This window comes from Pyxicephalus adspersus, chromosome 7, assembly GCF_032062135.1.
Source record: "Pyxicephalus adspersus chromosome 7, UCB_Pads_2.0, whole genome shotgun sequence".
NCBI classification, from domain to species: Eukaryota; Metazoa; Chordata; class Amphibia; order Anura; family Pyxicephalidae; genus Pyxicephalus; species Pyxicephalus adspersus.
This window is the reverse complement of record NC_092864.1, coordinates 57883491-57903684: the sequence shown is the minus strand read 5'-3', so window position 1 is coordinate 57903684 and position 20194 is coordinate 57883491. Positions and strand designations below refer to the sequence as shown.

The window sequence follows — 20194 nt, the reverse complement described above, 5'->3', positions numbered from 1 at the left end:
TCTTCAGGTTTTTATGCACTGCCAACCCCCAGATTCAAAAGAGACCAAACTAGGCATTTCTGGGACTTATTTGCCAGATCTTGAGTTTTATTACACAAAATCCCAACTTTCACAATGTCCGTTGTAAGCTAGTGGGTCTGGAAGGATGGCTGGTGGGATATGTGATAACAGAGAACTTATGATCCAGTGCCATATTTTTAGAAAAAGGCCATAAATAGAGAATCTAGCCTTCACTCCTTAGCTTTAAGGGGAAATCTGACATTAGTGCACTCCTTAATATCACAGATGTGCTGGAGGTTTTTGCTTTTTGAGATTTATGAAAGTCAGATAAAAAAATTAACCTTCATGAAAACAAGAGCAATTTAGCACAAAAACCGCCAAGTTTTAATCGATTATGTTACCATTTGGTTACCCCCATGAAAAACTTTATTCAAAAGACTTGTTGAAGCTTCTGATATAAAATGTGCTTTGTGCTTACACACCAAATCAATGCTCTATAACAATCAAATTTGTAAATCATACCACAGAACATACACATTTTTAATTTATATGTTTTTAATGACTTAAAAAAATACACTAACCAGTACAACATTAACAGCAAGAGTGTTAAACAAATTACGTTACCTACATATTATTACTTCTGGAAATATGAATATTCATGTGTATAATAAACAGTCCTCTTCTGTATTTGATCAAGCTTATGTAATGGCACCATTATAGTTATTTGTTAAGAAAAAGGCACTAGAAGTATAAAGTATACAGTACATAAATAATCCAAGTATATTGGTACATTATAAAACATATCAGCCTTGTTTAGTAATAAGTTTGAAATGTGTTATTTCTAAAAGGAATTTAATTATAAAGGTAACCAGGATAGGAGCAAATACCCTTCCATATACAAGCCTGCATGGCACAGATTGGAAGTCAGAGCTGTGCATGGTATCATGTTATATCCAAGCTAAAAACATAGAACACATGCAAAATTAAAAAGGTAAACCTTCCACTGTTATTTGGTACTAATTATACTGAGCTGTAAGTAAAAAAACAAACAAAAAAAAAAAAACTATATATGATGATAATATATGTGAATGGAGTGTTTCAGTAGGAAATACAAATCTATATACATGTGTATCAATCATAGCCCTGGTAGTGTGCACTCACAGTACGTATGGCAGCAAGAAGGCCGTCACATACACTTTCACATTTCCTTCCAGTAGCTAAAAACTGTACCCTATAAGTCAGATCTTTGGAGAGAGAAATTGTTAAAATACACGTCTATACAAAAATACTTCTATTGCATAATCATGGATATGTGTGTACCTTCTAATGTGTGAACTAATTACAGATGAGTGAATAGGAGAGGATTGCTTGGGTTCAAAAAGATACTGCAGCCAATTCTTGTTCTTTATAATGTGTGAAGGTTGTCACCATTTGATCTGAAGCACTTTGTGCATTGTACATCTATATATACAGTAATGCCATGCAGACACACACAGACCACTCCTTGGCAGCCTAACAGTGACAGCTTGGATTACAAGCATATCTACCCTTTGTTTGGTATTAAATACATCCTAGGTGACAAAGCATGAATTAAGGAAAAAAAAATCTCAGGCACTTTGGTATTTCTCAATCAACATATTTCAAATCCTTGTAATACATAAGAATAACGTAGGCACTAGATATATGTATTCAGACAAGCAATGCTTCAGCCGTCCATCACTGGAGAGAATGATTAGGAATCGGTGAATCTGAGAATTAATATCAATCTTCTTGACAGTCCTTGGAAGTTGGCAACATAAGGCTTCTGAAATTTAACTATCAAACTTTGTATAAGGATTATCTTCTTTAAACAAGCCTAGAAACAAACAAAGCATTACGTAAGAATCTAAGTTTTTCAATTCCCAAAATAAACCAATGACCGTTTTCATTACCTTCTGTTTTTTTAGACCAAAGACAAGAACAAAGTTAAAAAAAAAAAAAAATGAAAATTCTCAAGAATGACAAAAAAAAAAAAAAAAAAAAAAAAAAAAAAAAAAAAAAAATTCTAAAAAAAAAAAAAAAAAAAAAAAAAAAAAAAAAAAAAAGGTAAAACTTATCAGATATGCCACTTCTATAGGACCTGGGTATAGAGACTGCAAAGCTATGTACTGCAAACACAGATTTTTATTATATTAGATCTGAAATATACCTGTGTTCACATGGAAGCTGTACAAACAAATATTTTATACTGCCTATAGAAAGCAATCAACTTCTGTAGTCCACAATGTTAAAAATAAAAACAAATTTGACAGATTGCTATGAGCAGGAAAAGAAAAGGATTGCTATGGAGAAAAAAAAAAAAAACTGCAATTCTAGTGTAAAGGGTTGGCTAAACGTAATGCTACAAGTTGACCACAAGGCGGCAGGCTAAATTAGCCATCACTTCAGCCAACATTCACACAGCACATTCCAATCAAGAGCACTCATTCACATATGATCTTTAGTTGCTTAACCACAGGACAAGCAAACATACTAAAAATCACCTATGTGAATTGAGAATGTAAGGAAGATGGCTGAGCAAATCTGTTATGACTAAAACAAAGCAAGTTTGTATATAGACGTGTTTTTATAAACCACTTTGGAACCACAAAATTGTCTAACTATAGAAGCCTATTATCTGAAAAATTACCACATCCCTCTATAGCAGGGGTCGGCAATCTTTTTGGACTACTAGGCCATTTCAGGAGGTCAAGAAGGCACACTAGGCCAGAAGAAACAAGGTGTCCAAGGAAAGGTTCTTTATTTACAAATACAGTACGATCGATGGGAAACATGATGCTGCATGTTCTTAGAGATACAATATCAGGTTCTAATGATGAGGAGTTCAGCAACAGAATGTCATTAAGGTGATCGTCAGTGACATGAGAGCGCAGCTTGTTCTTACAAAACTTCATCTTGGAGAACAGCTGCTCGCACGAATAAGTGCTGCCAAACATTGCGATCACACGCTTGGCACAGGCTAACAACATTGGAAACTGAGGATGTGTTAGCTGACGGTAGAAGTCAATGAAAGTCTCTGTACGTGTGCACATGCTTGGCATCGAAATGCCCCTTGAGATTGGACCGCTTAAAAGTGCTGTTGGTGTTGTTGCACACTAAACACAGGGCTTTGTTGGTGTGTTGGATGAAGAAAAATTAATCAGTCCATTCAGGGTTGAAAACACAACGTTCGAGGTCAAACTTCCGGAGACTGGTAGCTGTGGTTGCTTCTGCTCTTTAGGAATAGTATTTGGAGGACTCACGATAATGCGACAATTCAATTAGGCCGGATCCAACAGTAAACAAATAAGGAGGCGTTAGGCCGGACTGGAATACTGGCTAGGCCGTATCCTGCCTAAAGGCTGGAGTTTGCCTACCTCTGCTGTATAGCTTTCACATAGGCAGCATTGTAGCAATGTAGAATTACACTGTGACCCCGCCATCACCCTACCACATACAATGTGCCTTAAAAAAGCATCAGAAGTGTAAATCATGAGGATGAATGGAGACAAAACAAGATCTGTCTATATAATGTGTGTGAGGGGAGTTGATCATGGAGAGGAAACAAGCCTTCCCTATAGCTCTACACTAAACAGCAATACCCTTGTACTAGGCTAGAAATTGTAAAACCTTTGTAAAAATAAAAGCCGCGCAAGAAAAAAAAATAATAAAAAGCAAACCAATCCGTCATAGAACACAGATGTATAAAATATTAACAAATAAAAGCATAGTGCAAGTAACACACTAACAATAACAGAAAGAAAAAACATGCACAATGCCTGCACAAACCCTTGCCTAGTCCTTAGGGACCCATTTTTTGTTCCTATTCTTGTACATTGAGTAAAACAAGAATTTCATTTCAGTGTAACTAAACCTAGAAATGTACAGAAAACATTCTCACCTAATGGTAGCAGCTTTTGCACGGATCTGCAGGTCACCTTGATATATTAAACTTTTGATAACGTGTACCATCATATATTTATAAATAAATAAAAATATTCTGAAAACATATCATTTGGCAGAAGCAAATGGCAATTCACATTAGAAATAGTCCATAATGTATGGGAAGAAGGAATGGGAATGAGCATGGTGCAGACTCCATTGCAATTTTTAAGGAAAAGCTGTAAAGCTAACAGTAAATATTTCATCCTCAGAAGGCAGAAGTAAATTGAGCGAGCCAGTAGTCATTTGTACTTTCAATGGGGAAAACACAGCAACTGATTTATCTGCCCTAAAATTGTAGGGTATGGACAATATTCACATCTCAATGAATGGTTGAACCACGCAGAATTAAAATTTACCATATTTCTTCCTTATTTCATCATGTCGTGTCTTCATTTGAGCCCTCCTGTGAAAAAAAAAAAAGAAAAAACATACTTTGATTTTTACAAAATACTTAAATTGTGATTATAACAATTATTACAAAAATGTCACAAATATTCCAAACTTTTACCCTAATCATTAAAATGAACCTAAAAATCAAAACTTGTCTAGGGAACATCAATTGTGCCTTAGCAGCACCTTTTTATGCATTTCATCCTAAAAATACCTATACACTCAAAGGTAAACCTAACAAAAAAAATGGTTTAAAAGCTACCTAAAAGGCAAGCAACAGAACCAATATTAACATTTACTTACCTTTCTTCCTGGCGAACTTTTCTCTCTTCGTTTTCTCTCATCGTTCTCTCAGTCTCCAAGCTCGTACTGTTTAAAGATCATCAGAATAATGATTTGTGGGTAATTAATTTTTTAACTGCATGTGTCATTTAATAAAGCAATAAGGGTTCAATCAACACAGAGGTCTGAAATTTCTAAATAAGCATTAATAAATAGTCAATTGTGAGGAGAATAATTAAACACACCAAATCTTCTACCCCCCCCCCTCCCCCCCCTTGTAAAATGGCCATAATTGGAAGAAAGCCCCTTTAAAAAGCTTCCTTGAGGGCAATTAGATCTTGGGGTACTTTTATGTGCAAATTTTGGTAATTCCTTGCAGTGTCCAGGATTGGCTTGCTGCCTTCCTACTGGTCTATCACAATGATGAGCCATCTTAACAGCCATCAGGAAATGGTAAGAATGGTCAAGAATGGTATTTGAAAGTTCTGTAAGTACTGAACAAGCAGCGGGTACATGGAAAATGGAAGTGTTGTGCAGTGAACTGGTAAATACTTCCCCATTATTTAGCCACAGTTTAAAGAGAACCTCCATAGCATAATTACCACCCCTCACCCTAGTAAGCTTACCACTTTTTCTACTAGTCTATACACCACTGTGTGTTTGTGGTGACTGGACAAAATTACAGACCTAGGCAATGTACCAGCTTATTTTAGAAAGTTTCCCTTTTAAATGCAGAAGTTCAACAGAGAAGACAGAATGACATAAGACTGATTGTTTGCAGCAAGCTCTTCCTTTGAATAATAATAATAATAATAATATTTAAAAAAAAAAACTATATATAGCAATTTCTTTATAGCACCTTTCAGCTCTATTATGGGAGCACCAAAACAAGTGAGGGACAGCTGTAGCTTGATGGTACCCAAAGGCCTGCAAAAAAATTAATTAACCTCCAACCTGCACTGTTCTTTGTATTTGCCACTTCCAGATTTAAAAAGGTGCTTTAAGTACATATTAGGAGAGAAATATAAGGGCAGCCATTTGTGATGCACATTGCCCAGATATTATGCTAGCATACTGGAATTACCACTTCCAGAAGTACTGGCTGGCAAAAAGTATGCTAAAAACTTCAGAAAACCCTGACTTTGTAAGTCATTGACTTAGGCTACGTACACACGTAAGACTATTGTCTTTGCAAAGGAAAGGATGTACTTTAAGCATCTTTGACGATCCTTTCCTAAGCTTCTTTGACAATCCTTTCCTAAGACAAAAGACCGAAAAATGAGAGAAAGAGTGCTGTACATACAGCGTTGTTCTGCTCTATGAGGGGAGGGGGAGAAAGCACAGCGGGGTGTCACTTGCATAATCTCCACTTCACTTGCATTGCGGTTGTTCATCATTCATGGATCCGCCAGATTCTCATCTGATATCAGCCCTGAAGCTATATTCGAACCAGAATCATCTGATGTGTGTATGTAAGCTTTGAAGTACTGGACTCAAAAGTGTAAAATGAAAATGAAAGCATGTGAAAAACTTTTTTTGGTCATGTTGCTATTTAAAGTAAGGTTTACAAGGCAAATCCTCTGTGAGCAGGGCCTTTAAGACAACAGTGGAACCATAAACATTCTGCACTGCATTCAGTTCTGCAAACCAAGTGACAGTTTGTGTGAATGTTTGCAGAAGCACAAACTGTGATCTGACTATACTTACTTTTTGTTCTTCTTTTTCCTACAACAGCAGCAACAGCAGATAACCAGGGACAAAATAATAACTCCTCCAACCACAGACATAGCAATGATTAGAGCTTCAAAATTCACTGGAAAACAAACACATTTGTACATTCAACACACATGTAGTAATATATAGTTTCTGCTTGTAAACAACTGTCTAAATTAGATTTATTAAGACCGGATACGTTCTAAGAAATAGTTATTTAAATCTTCAGTTGAAGCCTTCTTATATACAATATGCACAGTTAAAATACACCGTGCTGTTAGCACATAGGAGAGTCTGATCTCTGAATGCTAGGAGGACATACCACCGCTTTGTGTACAAGAGCTCTGATCCAGCTCTATGTGCTGCCTTAGCAGTGCTTTAACATTTGGCAACATGAAGTTTAAAAGTTAAAGAGAAGCATATTACTACACACACAACGATAATTGAATTACTGTAATACAAAAAAGTTTATGTAAAATTGGGCAATAACGCACAACTAAAGTTCCACTGTAAACATTTGCACCATGGAGGGTTTATTGCAGAAAGGGTAAGGAAGAGGACATGTCCATTCTGCAATAAAACATTCTTCATTCTAGATGACCTTGCTTTCTTCTATTATCAACAACATGCCCGACAATACAATACATACAGCTATGTGCCGATTGAAATGAAGCAAACATAGCTGTACCTAGTCCACAGCCTCAGTCTGCAGCTTTCATTCCACAGAAAATTAATAGGCCTTGCAGTGCTTAAATCAAGTCATAAATAAGAGCACATGACATTTTCTGAGCCCTTCGGCTAATTCTTCCCAAACAAGAAAGATAATGTATTCATTTCGTGCAAACCGAGTTCCAAACAAAATGTTATAAGTATTAATGGTTTACATCCATAGGCAAGTCATCTAATCCAAAGAAAAGAACAAACACATGAGACGGGTGGATATGAAAAATTGAATTCAGAACTCCGGGAAACCAACTAAAGGTACACTAGCTTACCCACCAAATAGTTTTAGCCAGACACTGCTACCCTGTTTTCCCGAAAATAAGACAATGTCTTTTATAAAATTTTGCTCCGAAAAATGCACTAGGGCTTATTTTCAGGGAATGTCTTATTTTTCCACATAGTCATGTCATCATCTTCTGGAACATACCTCTCCAAACCCTGAATTCCATCATGAATTTTTTGTGACTCCATTTCCTTTAGAGCCATTGGCCCCAATTTATCATATCTAGCAATAGTGCTTTCCTTAAATGAGCACCTTTTGTCCATGTATTTATATATATTGTAGCTTTTTTTCGGGGAAACAGGCACCTGCAATGCTACCTGCAGGTAAAGTAAACCTGACATAGATTGCATGCAGGAAATGCTGGCATATAGAAGCAGATCTCCAATAGCAACACAAGCCTGAAACATGTTATACAAATCATTCTTTCAATCAACAAATCTAAGCTTGGACATACCACAGGAGACAACCAATTATAGTCATTGTGCTTGGACTTGCTTCTTTTTGTCTCACATTTTTCAAACTTTCAGGTGCCACAAATTAATGAGCTGTAAAAACCCATTCAGATCCCAACCTCTAGGATCAGTGCACTGTTTAAACCATCTATTAAAAATGTTCAACCTGAAGACTGGACAGTTATGAAGAATTACTATGCTAGAGACATTAAGGAATCAATTATTACATGTCTGTGGAATAGTTATGCTACAGACATACAGCAAGGTATTCACTAAGGAATTAATACAAATGTAGAGATTTTTTTTTTTATATCTGACAAGGGTTTAGATTTAAAATACACACGTTGTTACAAAGAAATGCACAAAGTACGTATTTTTTTGGAGGTTGAAAGCAAGATGTTAAGTTTCCCCCCATGCCAATCTGTACAGCGCTCTTACCATTGGCCAATAACTAAAGGTTAGAAAGTACGGCTGTTTGCAGTCACAGTCATGCCCTTTCAAAATACAACAAACTTTTACCACAAAACGACTTGGGTATCAAGTATCCCTGTTCCTGTGTTATAGAATTATGTTTCTTAAAGCCACCTTCCCTCCTTCGGAGTACGTCACCCAATCTCGCAATGCGCAGATACCAGATCAGGTCACATAGCCCAATGTACAGGGGGGAAAAAAAAAAGAGAACCGACCTCACTGCACATGTGGGAAATCAGAATCTTTCCCCTCAATGTAGGAAAATGCCTGAGATGAGGTGTGCGCAGAAGGAGCAGCCAGGAGCCCCCTGGGATGCATGACATAGCTATCCCAGGAGGCTCTGCACTCCCATTCTGTCTTCGCATAAAAGGTTAGACAACCCTTTTATATAAAAGTAAAAATGTTAGTTTAGGTCTGCTTTATTTAAATCCGGGCACTTTAGACCAGCTGTACAAGTCTGTGTATAGTACAAGCACTCAAAAGATGTGCATGCACCCAGCACTGGTTGCCAGAAAACTAGCCAGCTTCCCTTGTTCAAGCCAGGAACAAAATAACTTGTCATCCTGGCACAGCCAATCAAGATGGCGGCACCTGCAATGGAATGGGGATTGGCAAGTATGGTAGGTTTAGTTTTGCTTTAACAATTCTCTGCATATAGGATTTACCTTTTTACTTTTCCCAAAGCTGAAGTGTAGTTATCCAAGTGTAAAGTGCACATAGAAAATAATGCCACGCATTCACGTGCAACATTGTACCTGCTCTGTAAAAGATACTGCCCATAGAATGATCTTATGCAAGGTCAATCAGTACACCAGGAAGCTTGGAGCTAAAACTTTCATCGTTTAGTTCAGGTTTGCAGGATACCCATAATATGAAAGAAAAAAAAAGTCCAGTCTTGAACATTAGATGAAAATATGCCATGATTGCCAAATTTGCACCAAGCTTTTATCATGCACGCTTGCTTTCCCTGCTGTGTAGTTCAGTCTAGTCATGACACAAATAAAAAGAAAAGTAAAAGTTTAAACCCACAACAGGACACATGCACACAAACAGGCTGAAGATAAATATTTACTCACCCCAGCATATTCCCCAGCGGGCATCACTCAGTTTGCAGAGAGATGAAGGAGGCAGGATGTTTCTTACAGGATAATCCAGACATTTTTTGTCAGTGTTACACCACAGACACTAAAAGTAAAGAAATAAAAGAGGTTTAGTGATTTACAATGGCCATTCTTACACAAGAACAAAGCAGCATGAACGGCAAGCTTCAATTTAATGAAAAAAAACAAACGAGCATGTACAATCAACAACTCCAACTTGTTTTGGATGTAACTGGCTGTCAGACTTCCAATCAATTTAATTTTACTGTTTTTAAAGCGCTTTACTCACAATGTGGTAAGATGTTGTTGGAAAAAAATCAATTGGACAAGGAATTTTTTTTGTTTACAACATATTCAATTAGAAAATGTTTTAAAATCAACTGTTACTCATGATTCAAACATTTTCTAATGTAAAATCTTAAATGAAAGAAATTGTAACACTGACAGAACAAACATGTTCATAGTACATCGAGAGAAACTACCTTGAGGGCATAAGGCATCACAGAAATATGCCATTTTTTTTTTTATATAGCGCCAACATATTATGCAGTGCTGTATATTAAATAGGTGTTGCAAATGACAGACAAATACAGAAAGTGACACAGGAGGACCCTGTCCCGAAGAGCTTACAATCTTTAAGGCTGTAAAAACTACATTGACATCAATTTAAGCTCTTTCACACATCTTTGTCATCTCATGATCATTTTAACATCAAAATATTCAACTCAAACAATAAAATATTGTGTTTGTTGTACTTGGAAATGGACATTAACATACATACATATGTAGCTACATACACATGTGCAATAATAGTCATTGGAAAGGATCTTTCACGATCCTTTCCAACGACTAGTACTGCACGATGCATGAACGAGCTCTGTACATACATCACCGTTATGCTCTATGGAGAGGGGAGGATGAAAGAACGACAGAGCGGCACCCCGCTGCATGCTCTCCCTCTTCTCTTGCATTGGGATCGTTAGTCGCCCGTGGATCCGCCAGGACGGTCATTCGGACGATGGACGACGTGCACTGTACACAAGCCAGATTTTCACCTATCGGCCCTGAGCCGATTATCCGGCGAGAACCGTTGGACGTGTGTACGTAGCTAAAGTATTTGCAAATCCTAACATTAAAATACTTACATCTGCTACCCGATGATCTCAGATATACCTAAGTGTTTAGTTATATTTTGCAGAACCCATAGAGTAAGGATGGCGATGAGCAGGACAAGTACCACTTTCTGCCAGCAGCTGTCAAATGTGCCCAAGCTGGTTCACAGTGCTGTGGTGGCCTAGTGGCTGGCATGATGTTTTTGGGCAATTACTGAAAAGTTGGATCACAATACAGCCCTGGACAGTTTGGGCATAATACAAAGATGATAGAAAAATGAGACATACTATGGGGGGTGGGGGGGAACTTTTTAAAATAATATAGAAATATAGTGGAGTGGAAAGCTGACAAGACTGTAATGGTTACTGAAATCCTATAGCAGAAACAACTGGAACACTAACATTTGTCATGTGTCGCTCTGCCCACTTTTTGACACCCTGTCTGCAGCTTCACCCCACCCAACTAAAACAAACAATTCTGGGGAAAACACTGCACTTTAATGAAAACAGCTTTTTCCTTTGTGAACTTTTGCATTAAATGTCAGTAAAAAAAAAAAAAACTATCATAATGTGCCTTGAAAAAAATGTATACCAAGAATCTAACAATGATTAAGCTACATGATGAAACTGATGAAAACTTTACCCTGCTTTTACATTCTTTCCCCAAATTCCTATAAATAGGGTAAACAGACCCTTCCATACATGCTCACTATCTAGTTTATTGTACAGATCACAATTTTATTATTGAATAGCCAGTAATCATACACTGATAATGCTCATCTGCATGATAAATACAAAGAAATGATGATACACATTGAGGGTTATTAGTGCATCACACTACAGGAACATGGAGAACTACATACTTCAGGAAATCTGGAAGTGCAGATGAACAGCAAACTAGGTTTTCTGCAGAAATCCTGACCCTAGCTACATCATGGAAATGACTACTCATCTTCCTGGGGAATTAGATTTACTTGTTACAACACAGGGAGCTAAGCTTAAACTGACTATACAGAAAGGTTGGATATAGTGACAGATATGTGGTACCAAAATATAAAATATAAGCTCCAACATAAAATCTGAACTATATTCACTATTAAATAAAGCTGGCATTGTGGAAAGGGAAGGTTGGCGCAGCTATGGCACAGCCAATTTATGAAGACATGGAAGCAAACAATTGTGTTGCATGGAAGATACAAAGGAATAGCTTAGTGATCTGTGTAGTCCTGGTATATACATTGATCAGCCACCCTGGTAATGAATAGGTTTTGTCCACTGCTGTTCATCTTCATAAAAAAATGTGGGTTTTCCTGACTAGTTTAACCTCCCTAACGGTAATCCCGAGTGTGACTCGGGGGTAGATTTTACATGCTAAAAGCGGTAATCTGGAGACATACTCGGCGTCCCTTTAAACTTATAAAAAAAAACACTTACCTTGCTCTGTCGGCGTAGACCAGCATTACATCTTTAACAGATTTTTTGTGTTTTTTTATTTAACGTTTATTAATACATTTATTAAATATTGGACATATTTTGGTAAGTTTTACCTAAGAATTAGAGGCCTACAATATAAAATGAATTTCCATGCAAACAAACGTAACGCTTTTTGCATGGAAATACGGAGAATATTAGAATGCTGGGGGGTTAAAGATCTTTGTGACAGTGGCAATAAGCCTTCATTAATAAATTAATGCATTTGAAGATCAGTTATCTGGTGATCCAGGTTTCGATATGTGTAAAGAATGTAAACATCATGGAGGAGGAAAAATAATTTATGCAATTAAGTATCTGTGTGTTTGAGGTCAGATGCTAATATGCCATTACCTGACACAATTACCTAACCCCCTGAGGGTTTATCTCATACACAATGGAATCAGTGGACGTTCCAGATTGTGCACATTGTTAGTGGAGAGACACTGTACTTACACTGAAACCAAGGAACTGGTTACACAAAGTAAAGTTCTTAACATATGCAAATAATAAACCTAGCATTAATCTTTTATTATGTTAATCATATTATCATAGTTTCAAGGTTACCTTGAAAACAGTACAGCTACTTTCACACGTACCAAGGTAGATTGTACAACTTGTATTGAATCAGAAAGCACAACATGACTGACATATTTACGTGTTTTTTATTTATGTGAACTGCAGCCTACTATTCTCCCTTTTCCATGGGTCTCAGCCAAGGTGTCCTGCAGACACTCAAGAGACCAACTATCACCCAAATTATCTAGAATAATTTCTACTTTTCTAGCCAACTTTCTGAAAGACTCAGCATTACTCAAAATGTTTAAGTGACAATTACTCACATGCAGGCACTTTAAGAGAGATGAAGAGCATAATTTGCAAAATAAAAGAAAAAATGGGGAAACAGATTACTCACTGTGGGGCAACACTGCTCTGGTTTAGCACAGAAAGCACAGAAGCTTACACGTACAAAGCACAGAAGCTTCACCCGTTGCCTATGAAAATGTACCATAGAAGTGTTTCTAATATTTCTGCTACATCTTGGAAAATTACATCTGTGATCCTTAAATCTGGGCAAGTGTTCTGTATGGCAAAACAAAAAATTTAAGCAATGTCTGCTACTACCAACAATGTGATATCTAAAGACTTTGTGACCGCCAGAAAGCATTTCCTTTTACTGTGGAGAGCTAATCCATCGGTATGAGTAGAGACTGAAAGTAAATGAGCACAATGCTGTAAATTATGGAAGATTTGTAACCAGGAATCTCTATACTCTACATTAGGCAGAGCGTAAAAGGATAATACTAATTAATACACGCACACACACATACAGCCTGTAAGGACCCCCCACACTTCCTTCTAAATTTTAAAAACCATTTTTTTGTCATTCTGTACTGCACAAGAACAGGAAGGAACACTTCTTAATACCGTTTTCTATATCCAGAATATTCTCTCCTCTCTACTCCTCATTTACCAGATCAGAAAAAAAAATGACAAAGACATGCTTTTTGTTCCCTAGGAGCCCACCCGCCTCCCTTAGGCTCTCATGGTTTTAACCCCTTTAATTAGTTGGCTGCATAATGCTCAGAAACTGCCCTTGCCTGCACACTCACAACACTGACAGAACAGCTATGTAAATAGGATGAGATAAAAGTAGTCAAGCTAGCAGGTCAACTTTTTCTGCAATCACGCATGAGAATCTGAGAAGGAGCTAAATTAAGCTGCATACGTACGTGCAATTATAGTCATTGGAAAGGATCTTTCACGATTCTTTCCAAATACTAAGGACTGCACGATGCATGAATGAGCTCTGTACATACAGCACCGTTCTGCTCCATGGGGAGGGGTGGGGGAGAACGATGGAGCGGCACCCTGCTAGGCGCTCTACCCCTTCCCTTGCATTGGGATCGTTCGTCGTCCGTGGATCCGCCAGGACGATGGGCACTGTACACACGCCAGATTCTTGTCCGATATCGGCCCTGAGCCGAATATCAGGCGAGAACCATTGGACGTGTGTACGTAGCTTTAGAAGTAAAGCAGGAGAGGTAAAAGGCTTTTCTTTTCTCCTTTGTTGCCACCCCTTGTCCTAATAAAGCGCCATTGTATCTGGATCATATTAGGCTGCTACCCCAATTTACACTACAAACATGTATGCCACTCTTCAGATTTAACTCTAGGTAAAAAGGGTGGGGGGTCAAATCTATTATTTTTCCACTACCTGCAGAATGGTATCAATGCTGTTACCTTTGCAGTGGTAGTTCACATCAAAATGATCACCCTGTGGGCAGGACAGTGTTGGACGGACATGTAGATTTACTGATAGAAAAAAAAAGACCAACTGCAAATGGAGTTTTAAGCAATTACAGGAACATGTTTTCCTTTTTGGAAAAAAATTTCAATCCATATGGAAAAAAAAAAAAAAAAAAAAAGATGTTCTTTGTAGGCACTCCGCTGGTGTATTATGGTTTCTCCTAACACCTCCAATGTTTGCAGTCACTGGAAGTGGAAAGATAACAGATCTACCAGTCAGAATCAACAGATGGTAGGGCAGGGGGACTGCTTAATGACCGACTGTATCAGGGAGAAATACATTTCATATAAGAAAAGTACAACTGTACAATGTACTATTTCAGCCAGAGGCATTGCCCTTACCGTAACATTCTTCAGACAAGCTTCACACGTGGTATTGGACATCTGGGAGCACTCTGAAAGACATTGTAATAAGTGAGTTAGCAAAACAAAAAATGATTTTTAGATATGGTGGCAGAATAAATCTAAACAATTAGAAAGCCGTGATTCTCAACAAAATTACACACACACCTAAACAGCTTACAAAATGGGGTTAAAACATGAAACAACCCTGTGTGTAAAATGACCATGCAAACAGAAGAAGGGAAGCATCCTCATATTTTCCTTTGTGTATAGAAGATTTTTGTATGTAAACCCAACATAATAGTACAGACTGCATGGTGGATTCTGACCCTGGGTTTATTTGAAGATGTACAACGGCCTGAAAAGCTAGCTTTGCAGATTTAATACACTGTATTGGTGACCCAGCTTAATACATGTGTATGAATCACTTACAAATACAAGCTCTAAAGTCGTCATCTTTGTTTAAATGCACAACATTACTCATCGACTACCAAAGAGAATAGAAGAGCTTACTTCCTAAAGCAGAAGTAAACGTAGATTGGGAAATAAACTTTCCGATCTCACTGTGCATGTGTGAGATTGGTAATTTTGTTTCTATTGATGAAAGGGCTCCTTCTGCACATGCCCGAGCATCCAAGAGCCTCCGGGGATGTGTATGGGAGGCTCTGTGCTCCCATTCAGTCTTAATTAAGAGGGTGGTGCTGCACCCTTTTTTTGTAAAAAAAAAAAAAAAAAAAAAAAAAAAGGGTGCACTTAAAAAAAAAAAAAAAAAAAAGTTTAGGTACGCTTTAGGTTATCAATTGCAGCCTTGCATGTTCCCTTTGCTCAGCACACTCCCTGCTGTAATCTCATTGATATGGATGAGGCAGGTTTTAAAATAAACAAAGCTCATTTACGGCCGGACTTTTGTAATTCGGTAATTATTGTGTCAGCATTTTGCGAGCTGACAAGTTTTATTACATACTATTTAAATATAATTACTACTGTGGTATAGTATGTAAGCATTACATAAGTGGTAATAAACACATTCATGACAGCACTACACTCCTGTGATTGATCACAAGTTCAGGACAACAGAAACGACTTTAGGTATCTATCCCGCAAACTGTCAGGAATTAAAATCATGGAAGGAAGCATTTGTATGAGAGCAATGCTTTGTACCTGAGTGGTATAAGTGGCATGCTTTGTACCTGAGTGGTTTATCTCAAACAAACATTCAGGTTAATGAGGTTAGCTATTTAAACAGCTGGTAAATCAGAGCACAGAATAACAATCCTTTCTGTGTTTGTTTTGTTCAAGCACTGAGGGTTTCCAATACAACTGCTGTACTACCGAGAGAAATAACATGACCCAAGAGAAATGCCAGCAAATAGGTTAGGTTGGGTAAACACCTTCAATGTGATTTTTAACATTACTAATTTAGTAATTATTGCTCGTTCACTATCTATAGGTTTTAAAGGGGGGAATATTGTAGCGTTATATACATTCCTATACAAATTGTTTCTCCCACTGTATATATATTTAAAAAAAATATATAATTTGCAAGTTTTGGTCATGGTTTATAGGGCTTTTACAGTACAGTATAGACATGAAACAATTTACATAATCTTAACAAGCAGTAAGAGCTTTAAAACCAGAGACTAGCTGCTTGTAGGGCTTGTTCACACAGACAGTGCTACAAGCGGTGTTCTTGCTTCTCGATTGTATAATCAGCCAAGTACAATTCCATACACTTTGTCCATAGTGGGTCAGGCATTACTTCCTCATGTGTTAAAAGAGAAACTGCGAGGAGCGGCACAGAACCACACAGAATGAGAGATCAGCCATAGCAGCTGACAGACCACTGCCAACAGCTTCTCAAACACTTTTATTACGTTCATCAATAGAGAAGCAGTTGATTGTCAGATGATCGGCTATGAACCGCCCAATGGATTTTAAATGGCGAATAAACCTTTTCTGCAGCCCTGACAGCTCAGCCTTTTAAAGGAAGCTAAGAACGGACTTACAAACTTTGGATGAACAGCTATGTACAGAGGGGACACAGACAAATAACAGCTGTTAATGCTACACTAGAAATCTTACATTTGATTTTATCTTTAGTTTTGCTTTAGGTCGATTATCGAAAAGAAGCGAGGTGACTGGCACACAGTAACTGCAAATACCCAGAGCCATAGGTATGAATAAACAGCAATAACCTAAAGGTGACCTCATTTCATTACATATATAACAATTCATGTACTGGAGATCTGGTAGATACAAACACCCAGGATGCACTTCGCGTCTACCATGGCCCGGAATGTTTTATTAGTCCGACGGGTGGAGGCCAAAACGCCACAAAGTGCCCAATTCACATCAGCTTCAATCAGCCTGACCATCCTAAACATTTCTCCTGGAGGGCAGCATCTCCTGACTCCGCCATTGGCACAGTATAATACCCAGAGAGGATGGGGGAATTAATAGAAAACTGAACCAGATGTAAAGTACATGTTCACTTATGGAGAAATTAAATCCCCCAAGCACCCCCTTCTGACACTTTTGGTCTATATCTCTTCGGATGGCTGCTGCCTCCTGTGTGGCACCTGGTGATACTATACCAACCCATATTGTTATTATTACACAGTATTTATATAGCGCCATCATATTACACAGCCCTGTACAAAGTCCATAGTCAGGTGACCAGACCCATAGACATGAATCAGACCTCCTCCGTTCTATACAGGTCCGGTCATTGCAGTGTATCCGTGCACACGGCTGGGCTATGGACAGTGAGAAGCCATGAGAAGAGGTAAGTACAGAGCGGGGGATGTCAGATGTCTGTATGGTGCAGCTCGGGGAGAGGGGGCATAAAGAATGAAAATACTTAATATTTTTTAACTTTAATTGCAGTTAAAGCTTCAAAACTCACAAAGTCTTCTCCCACCTGCAGATGTGATCTGTATATAGGACGCTGAAACTAAAGGGGGAAACAAATGATTCTGCTTCCTGTATTTGTCTCTTACAATAACATTAGGAAGCAGAAACCCAGCAAAGCAACATTCCAAATCAAGAGCCCGATCTGCACAAATATCATTGTGTGCACTCCGGCAGAATTATTCTACATACACACACTGAGATCATTGCTGAACCAGATAAACATAGGAGACACATCTAACTTGTGTACACTGCTCCCCCAATCTTAGGCTACGTACACACATGTAATACATACACAGGACTGTCCTGGTAGATCCACCGACAATGGACAATGAACAATCTTAACAGAAGTGATGGCTGAGAGAGCAGTGGGGTGCCGCTCCGTCATTCTCCCCTTCCTATAGAGCAGAATGGTGCTGTATGTACAGCGCTCGTTCACGCATCGTGCAATCATTTGTCGTTGGAAAGGATCATGAAAGATCTTTTCCAGTGACAATTATTGCACATGTGTACATAGCCTTATTTAGCAATCCATCACGACTGTCATTTGCTATGGAGGAGGATGCTGCAGGTCGCCAAAGATCGGAAAAACATTATGTGTACAGAGCTCATGTACTGTCACTGGAAATGATCACAAAATGATACCTAGGCACCAAAACTTTTTACAACTTTAGTCATCCCCATAATAATTATCTATTGGGATTTCTGATATCTACAACCAAACAAGACGAGGGGGACAGCACACAGCTAACAATCACTGGATGGTAATACAGCGTCATCTCTCCCGTCTATCCCCGATCAGGTGCTGCAAAGTTTGTCAATATCTGTTAGAGCCAATCACCAATTATCATCGTATACATGTGTGATGGATCGGAGCCAATCAATGGCTTGGATGTGACACAACCCATTAGATGAGACGGCTGGGCCCAGTGTCCGGGTGATATAATGCGGGGCATAGCACACACATAACACTTGTATATGAAGATAAAAGCTGCATGTACCGGGCTCTGAAGACTCGGAGAAGGTATAACAAGTCACCGGAGGTTATAATAACAATCAGCGCAGTTTGTGTACCTCAGGCGGTGACCGGAGCACGGAGACCGGTGTAAAACTTCTGTAATGTGTCAGAGGCCCTCCCCGGCCCGGTGCACACAAGCCGCCCCGGTCTGTCATACTCACCGGTGTTGGCCGAGACGGCCGCAGCCAGCAGACACAACAACACCGGAATACAGCGAGCTTCGTCCATCTTCCTCACTTCTCCGCTATCCTCTGCCCGACCGAACAACTGAAACACGTGACAACACTCGCAGCCACACCTATTGGTGACGGAAAATGACCCCGCCCATAATAGTATTTGTCACCGCCCCTGAAAACTGTGCTGCGCAGGAGGACCTGAGGTAGGGAATAATGGGAGGTGAGTGCTGCTGCCATGGATACAGACACGTGACTGCAGTAGGGGAAGGCTTCCTCATACTCCAGGGTTTCTTCAGCCAGGTTTGTCCCTGAGCAATGAGCAGTTTGTACTCCTCAGGTCAGTATAGAGCCCACCTATCATCCAATATTTACTTTATACAAGAGTGGCTATCCAAAATATATATCATGAAAAAGTTTTTCTAATCTATTTTTTTTAATTTACTGGGGAGGACCCACCCCTTCCATCTTTGCTGAATGAAACACGCAACTTCCTGGAATGTCACATGACCCAGTATTCTGTGGGCTCTCCCTTCTGCACATGCTATTCTCAGGCATGCGCAGAAGAGGCCTTCTTGGAATGTAAAAAACGGCTGCATTTTTTACCTTTTCAGGAAGAAAGGTCACCTGATCTCACACCTGCGCCAGATTGGGTGATGGAAGAAGAAGATGGCGTCACGCGGGGTCCATTCCAGGCCCTGAATAATAAAAACCAATGCAGGGTACTAGGTCCGTACACTTGGCTCTGCGGGGGCTATGGCTGATCTCTGCAGAGAGACCACTGCTTCCCCGCAGATGAGAAGGGTCCTTTTCCACAGCATGCTGGCAGGGGGCCGGTATTTCTTTTCAGGATGAGCTGCTTTCTAAAGAAAATGTACTCTATGGCCCTAATCACATTTGTCTGTCTTGGTGCATTGCACACACAATTATCACACCAAGGACTCCATTAAAAAAAAGGAATCTGACATTCACTCAAACATTCCCTTGTAGGAATCTTCCAGATCCATGTATTACAATGGCAGTAATTGATTCTCATCAGGGAAATGCACATACAATAAAACAGTATAAATTGACATACAGGAAATAAGTAGGTTGTGGCTCTTTTTGGGGGGTTTAAGTGTAAAATTTAGGAAGTATAACTGTTATTTAAAAACTCAAACAATAATTTCCATCAAGCTTTGTCATTGAATCTCAAGCTGGACCAAACCCAAACTGAGATTCTGAAACCCACAGGGCACAGGGAGGGCGACATTACCCCAAGGCTGCTATAACAATGGTTCTGTGGCGGGGTAATGTGCGTTGTTATATAGCGTAACTAAACTACAAATAAAAAAATCACACCCTTAATATCCCGCAGACCCCTCAATGGCGCCGGTCCTTCCTGCCATCCAGTCCTGCGTTGTCCTTGCGCCGCCATCTTCTGCTTTCTTTTTTTTTGTATGTTATTGTTTTTTTTTAAATGGAAGAACTTAAATGAAGCAA

The 20194-nt window shown here is 38.8% G+C and overlaps 1 protein-coding gene across 1 annotated transcript; it reads right to left on the bottom strand.

Annotated features, from left to right (window-relative positions):
• Positions 1 to 537: 537 nt before the first annotated feature.
• PTTG1IP (PTTG1 interacting protein) lies at positions 538 to 18852 on the bottom strand. Its single transcript, XM_072418615.1, has 7 exons — positions 18701 to 18852; positions 14612 to 14664; positions 9354 to 9462; positions 6343 to 6448; positions 4657 to 4722; positions 4320 to 4366; positions 538 to 1855 (listed from the first exon to the last, which is right to left on the bottom strand). The coding sequence occupies exons 1-7, from the start codon at positions 18765 to 18767 to the stop codon at positions 1812 to 1814; spliced, it is 492 nt and encodes a 163-aa protein (XP_072274716.1). The 5' UTR covers positions 18768 to 18852; the 3' UTR covers positions 538 to 1811.
• Positions 18853 to 20194: the final 1342 nt, after the last annotated feature.

Coding starts and splice junctions, on each gene's coding strand:
- PTTG1IP (XM_072418615.1), bottom strand. CDS start 18,767: ATGGACGAAGCTCGCTGTATTCCGGTGTTGTTGTGTCTGCTGGCTGCG. Junction 9,463..14,611: donor CTTGTCTGAAGAATGTTACG/GTAAGGGCAATG, acceptor CTTTACTTTTAG/TGTCTGTGGTGTAACACTGA. Junction 1,856..4,319: donor TGAAATAAGGAAGAAATATG/GTAAATTTTAAT, acceptor GTTTGTTTCTAG/GCTTGTTTAAAGAAGATAAT.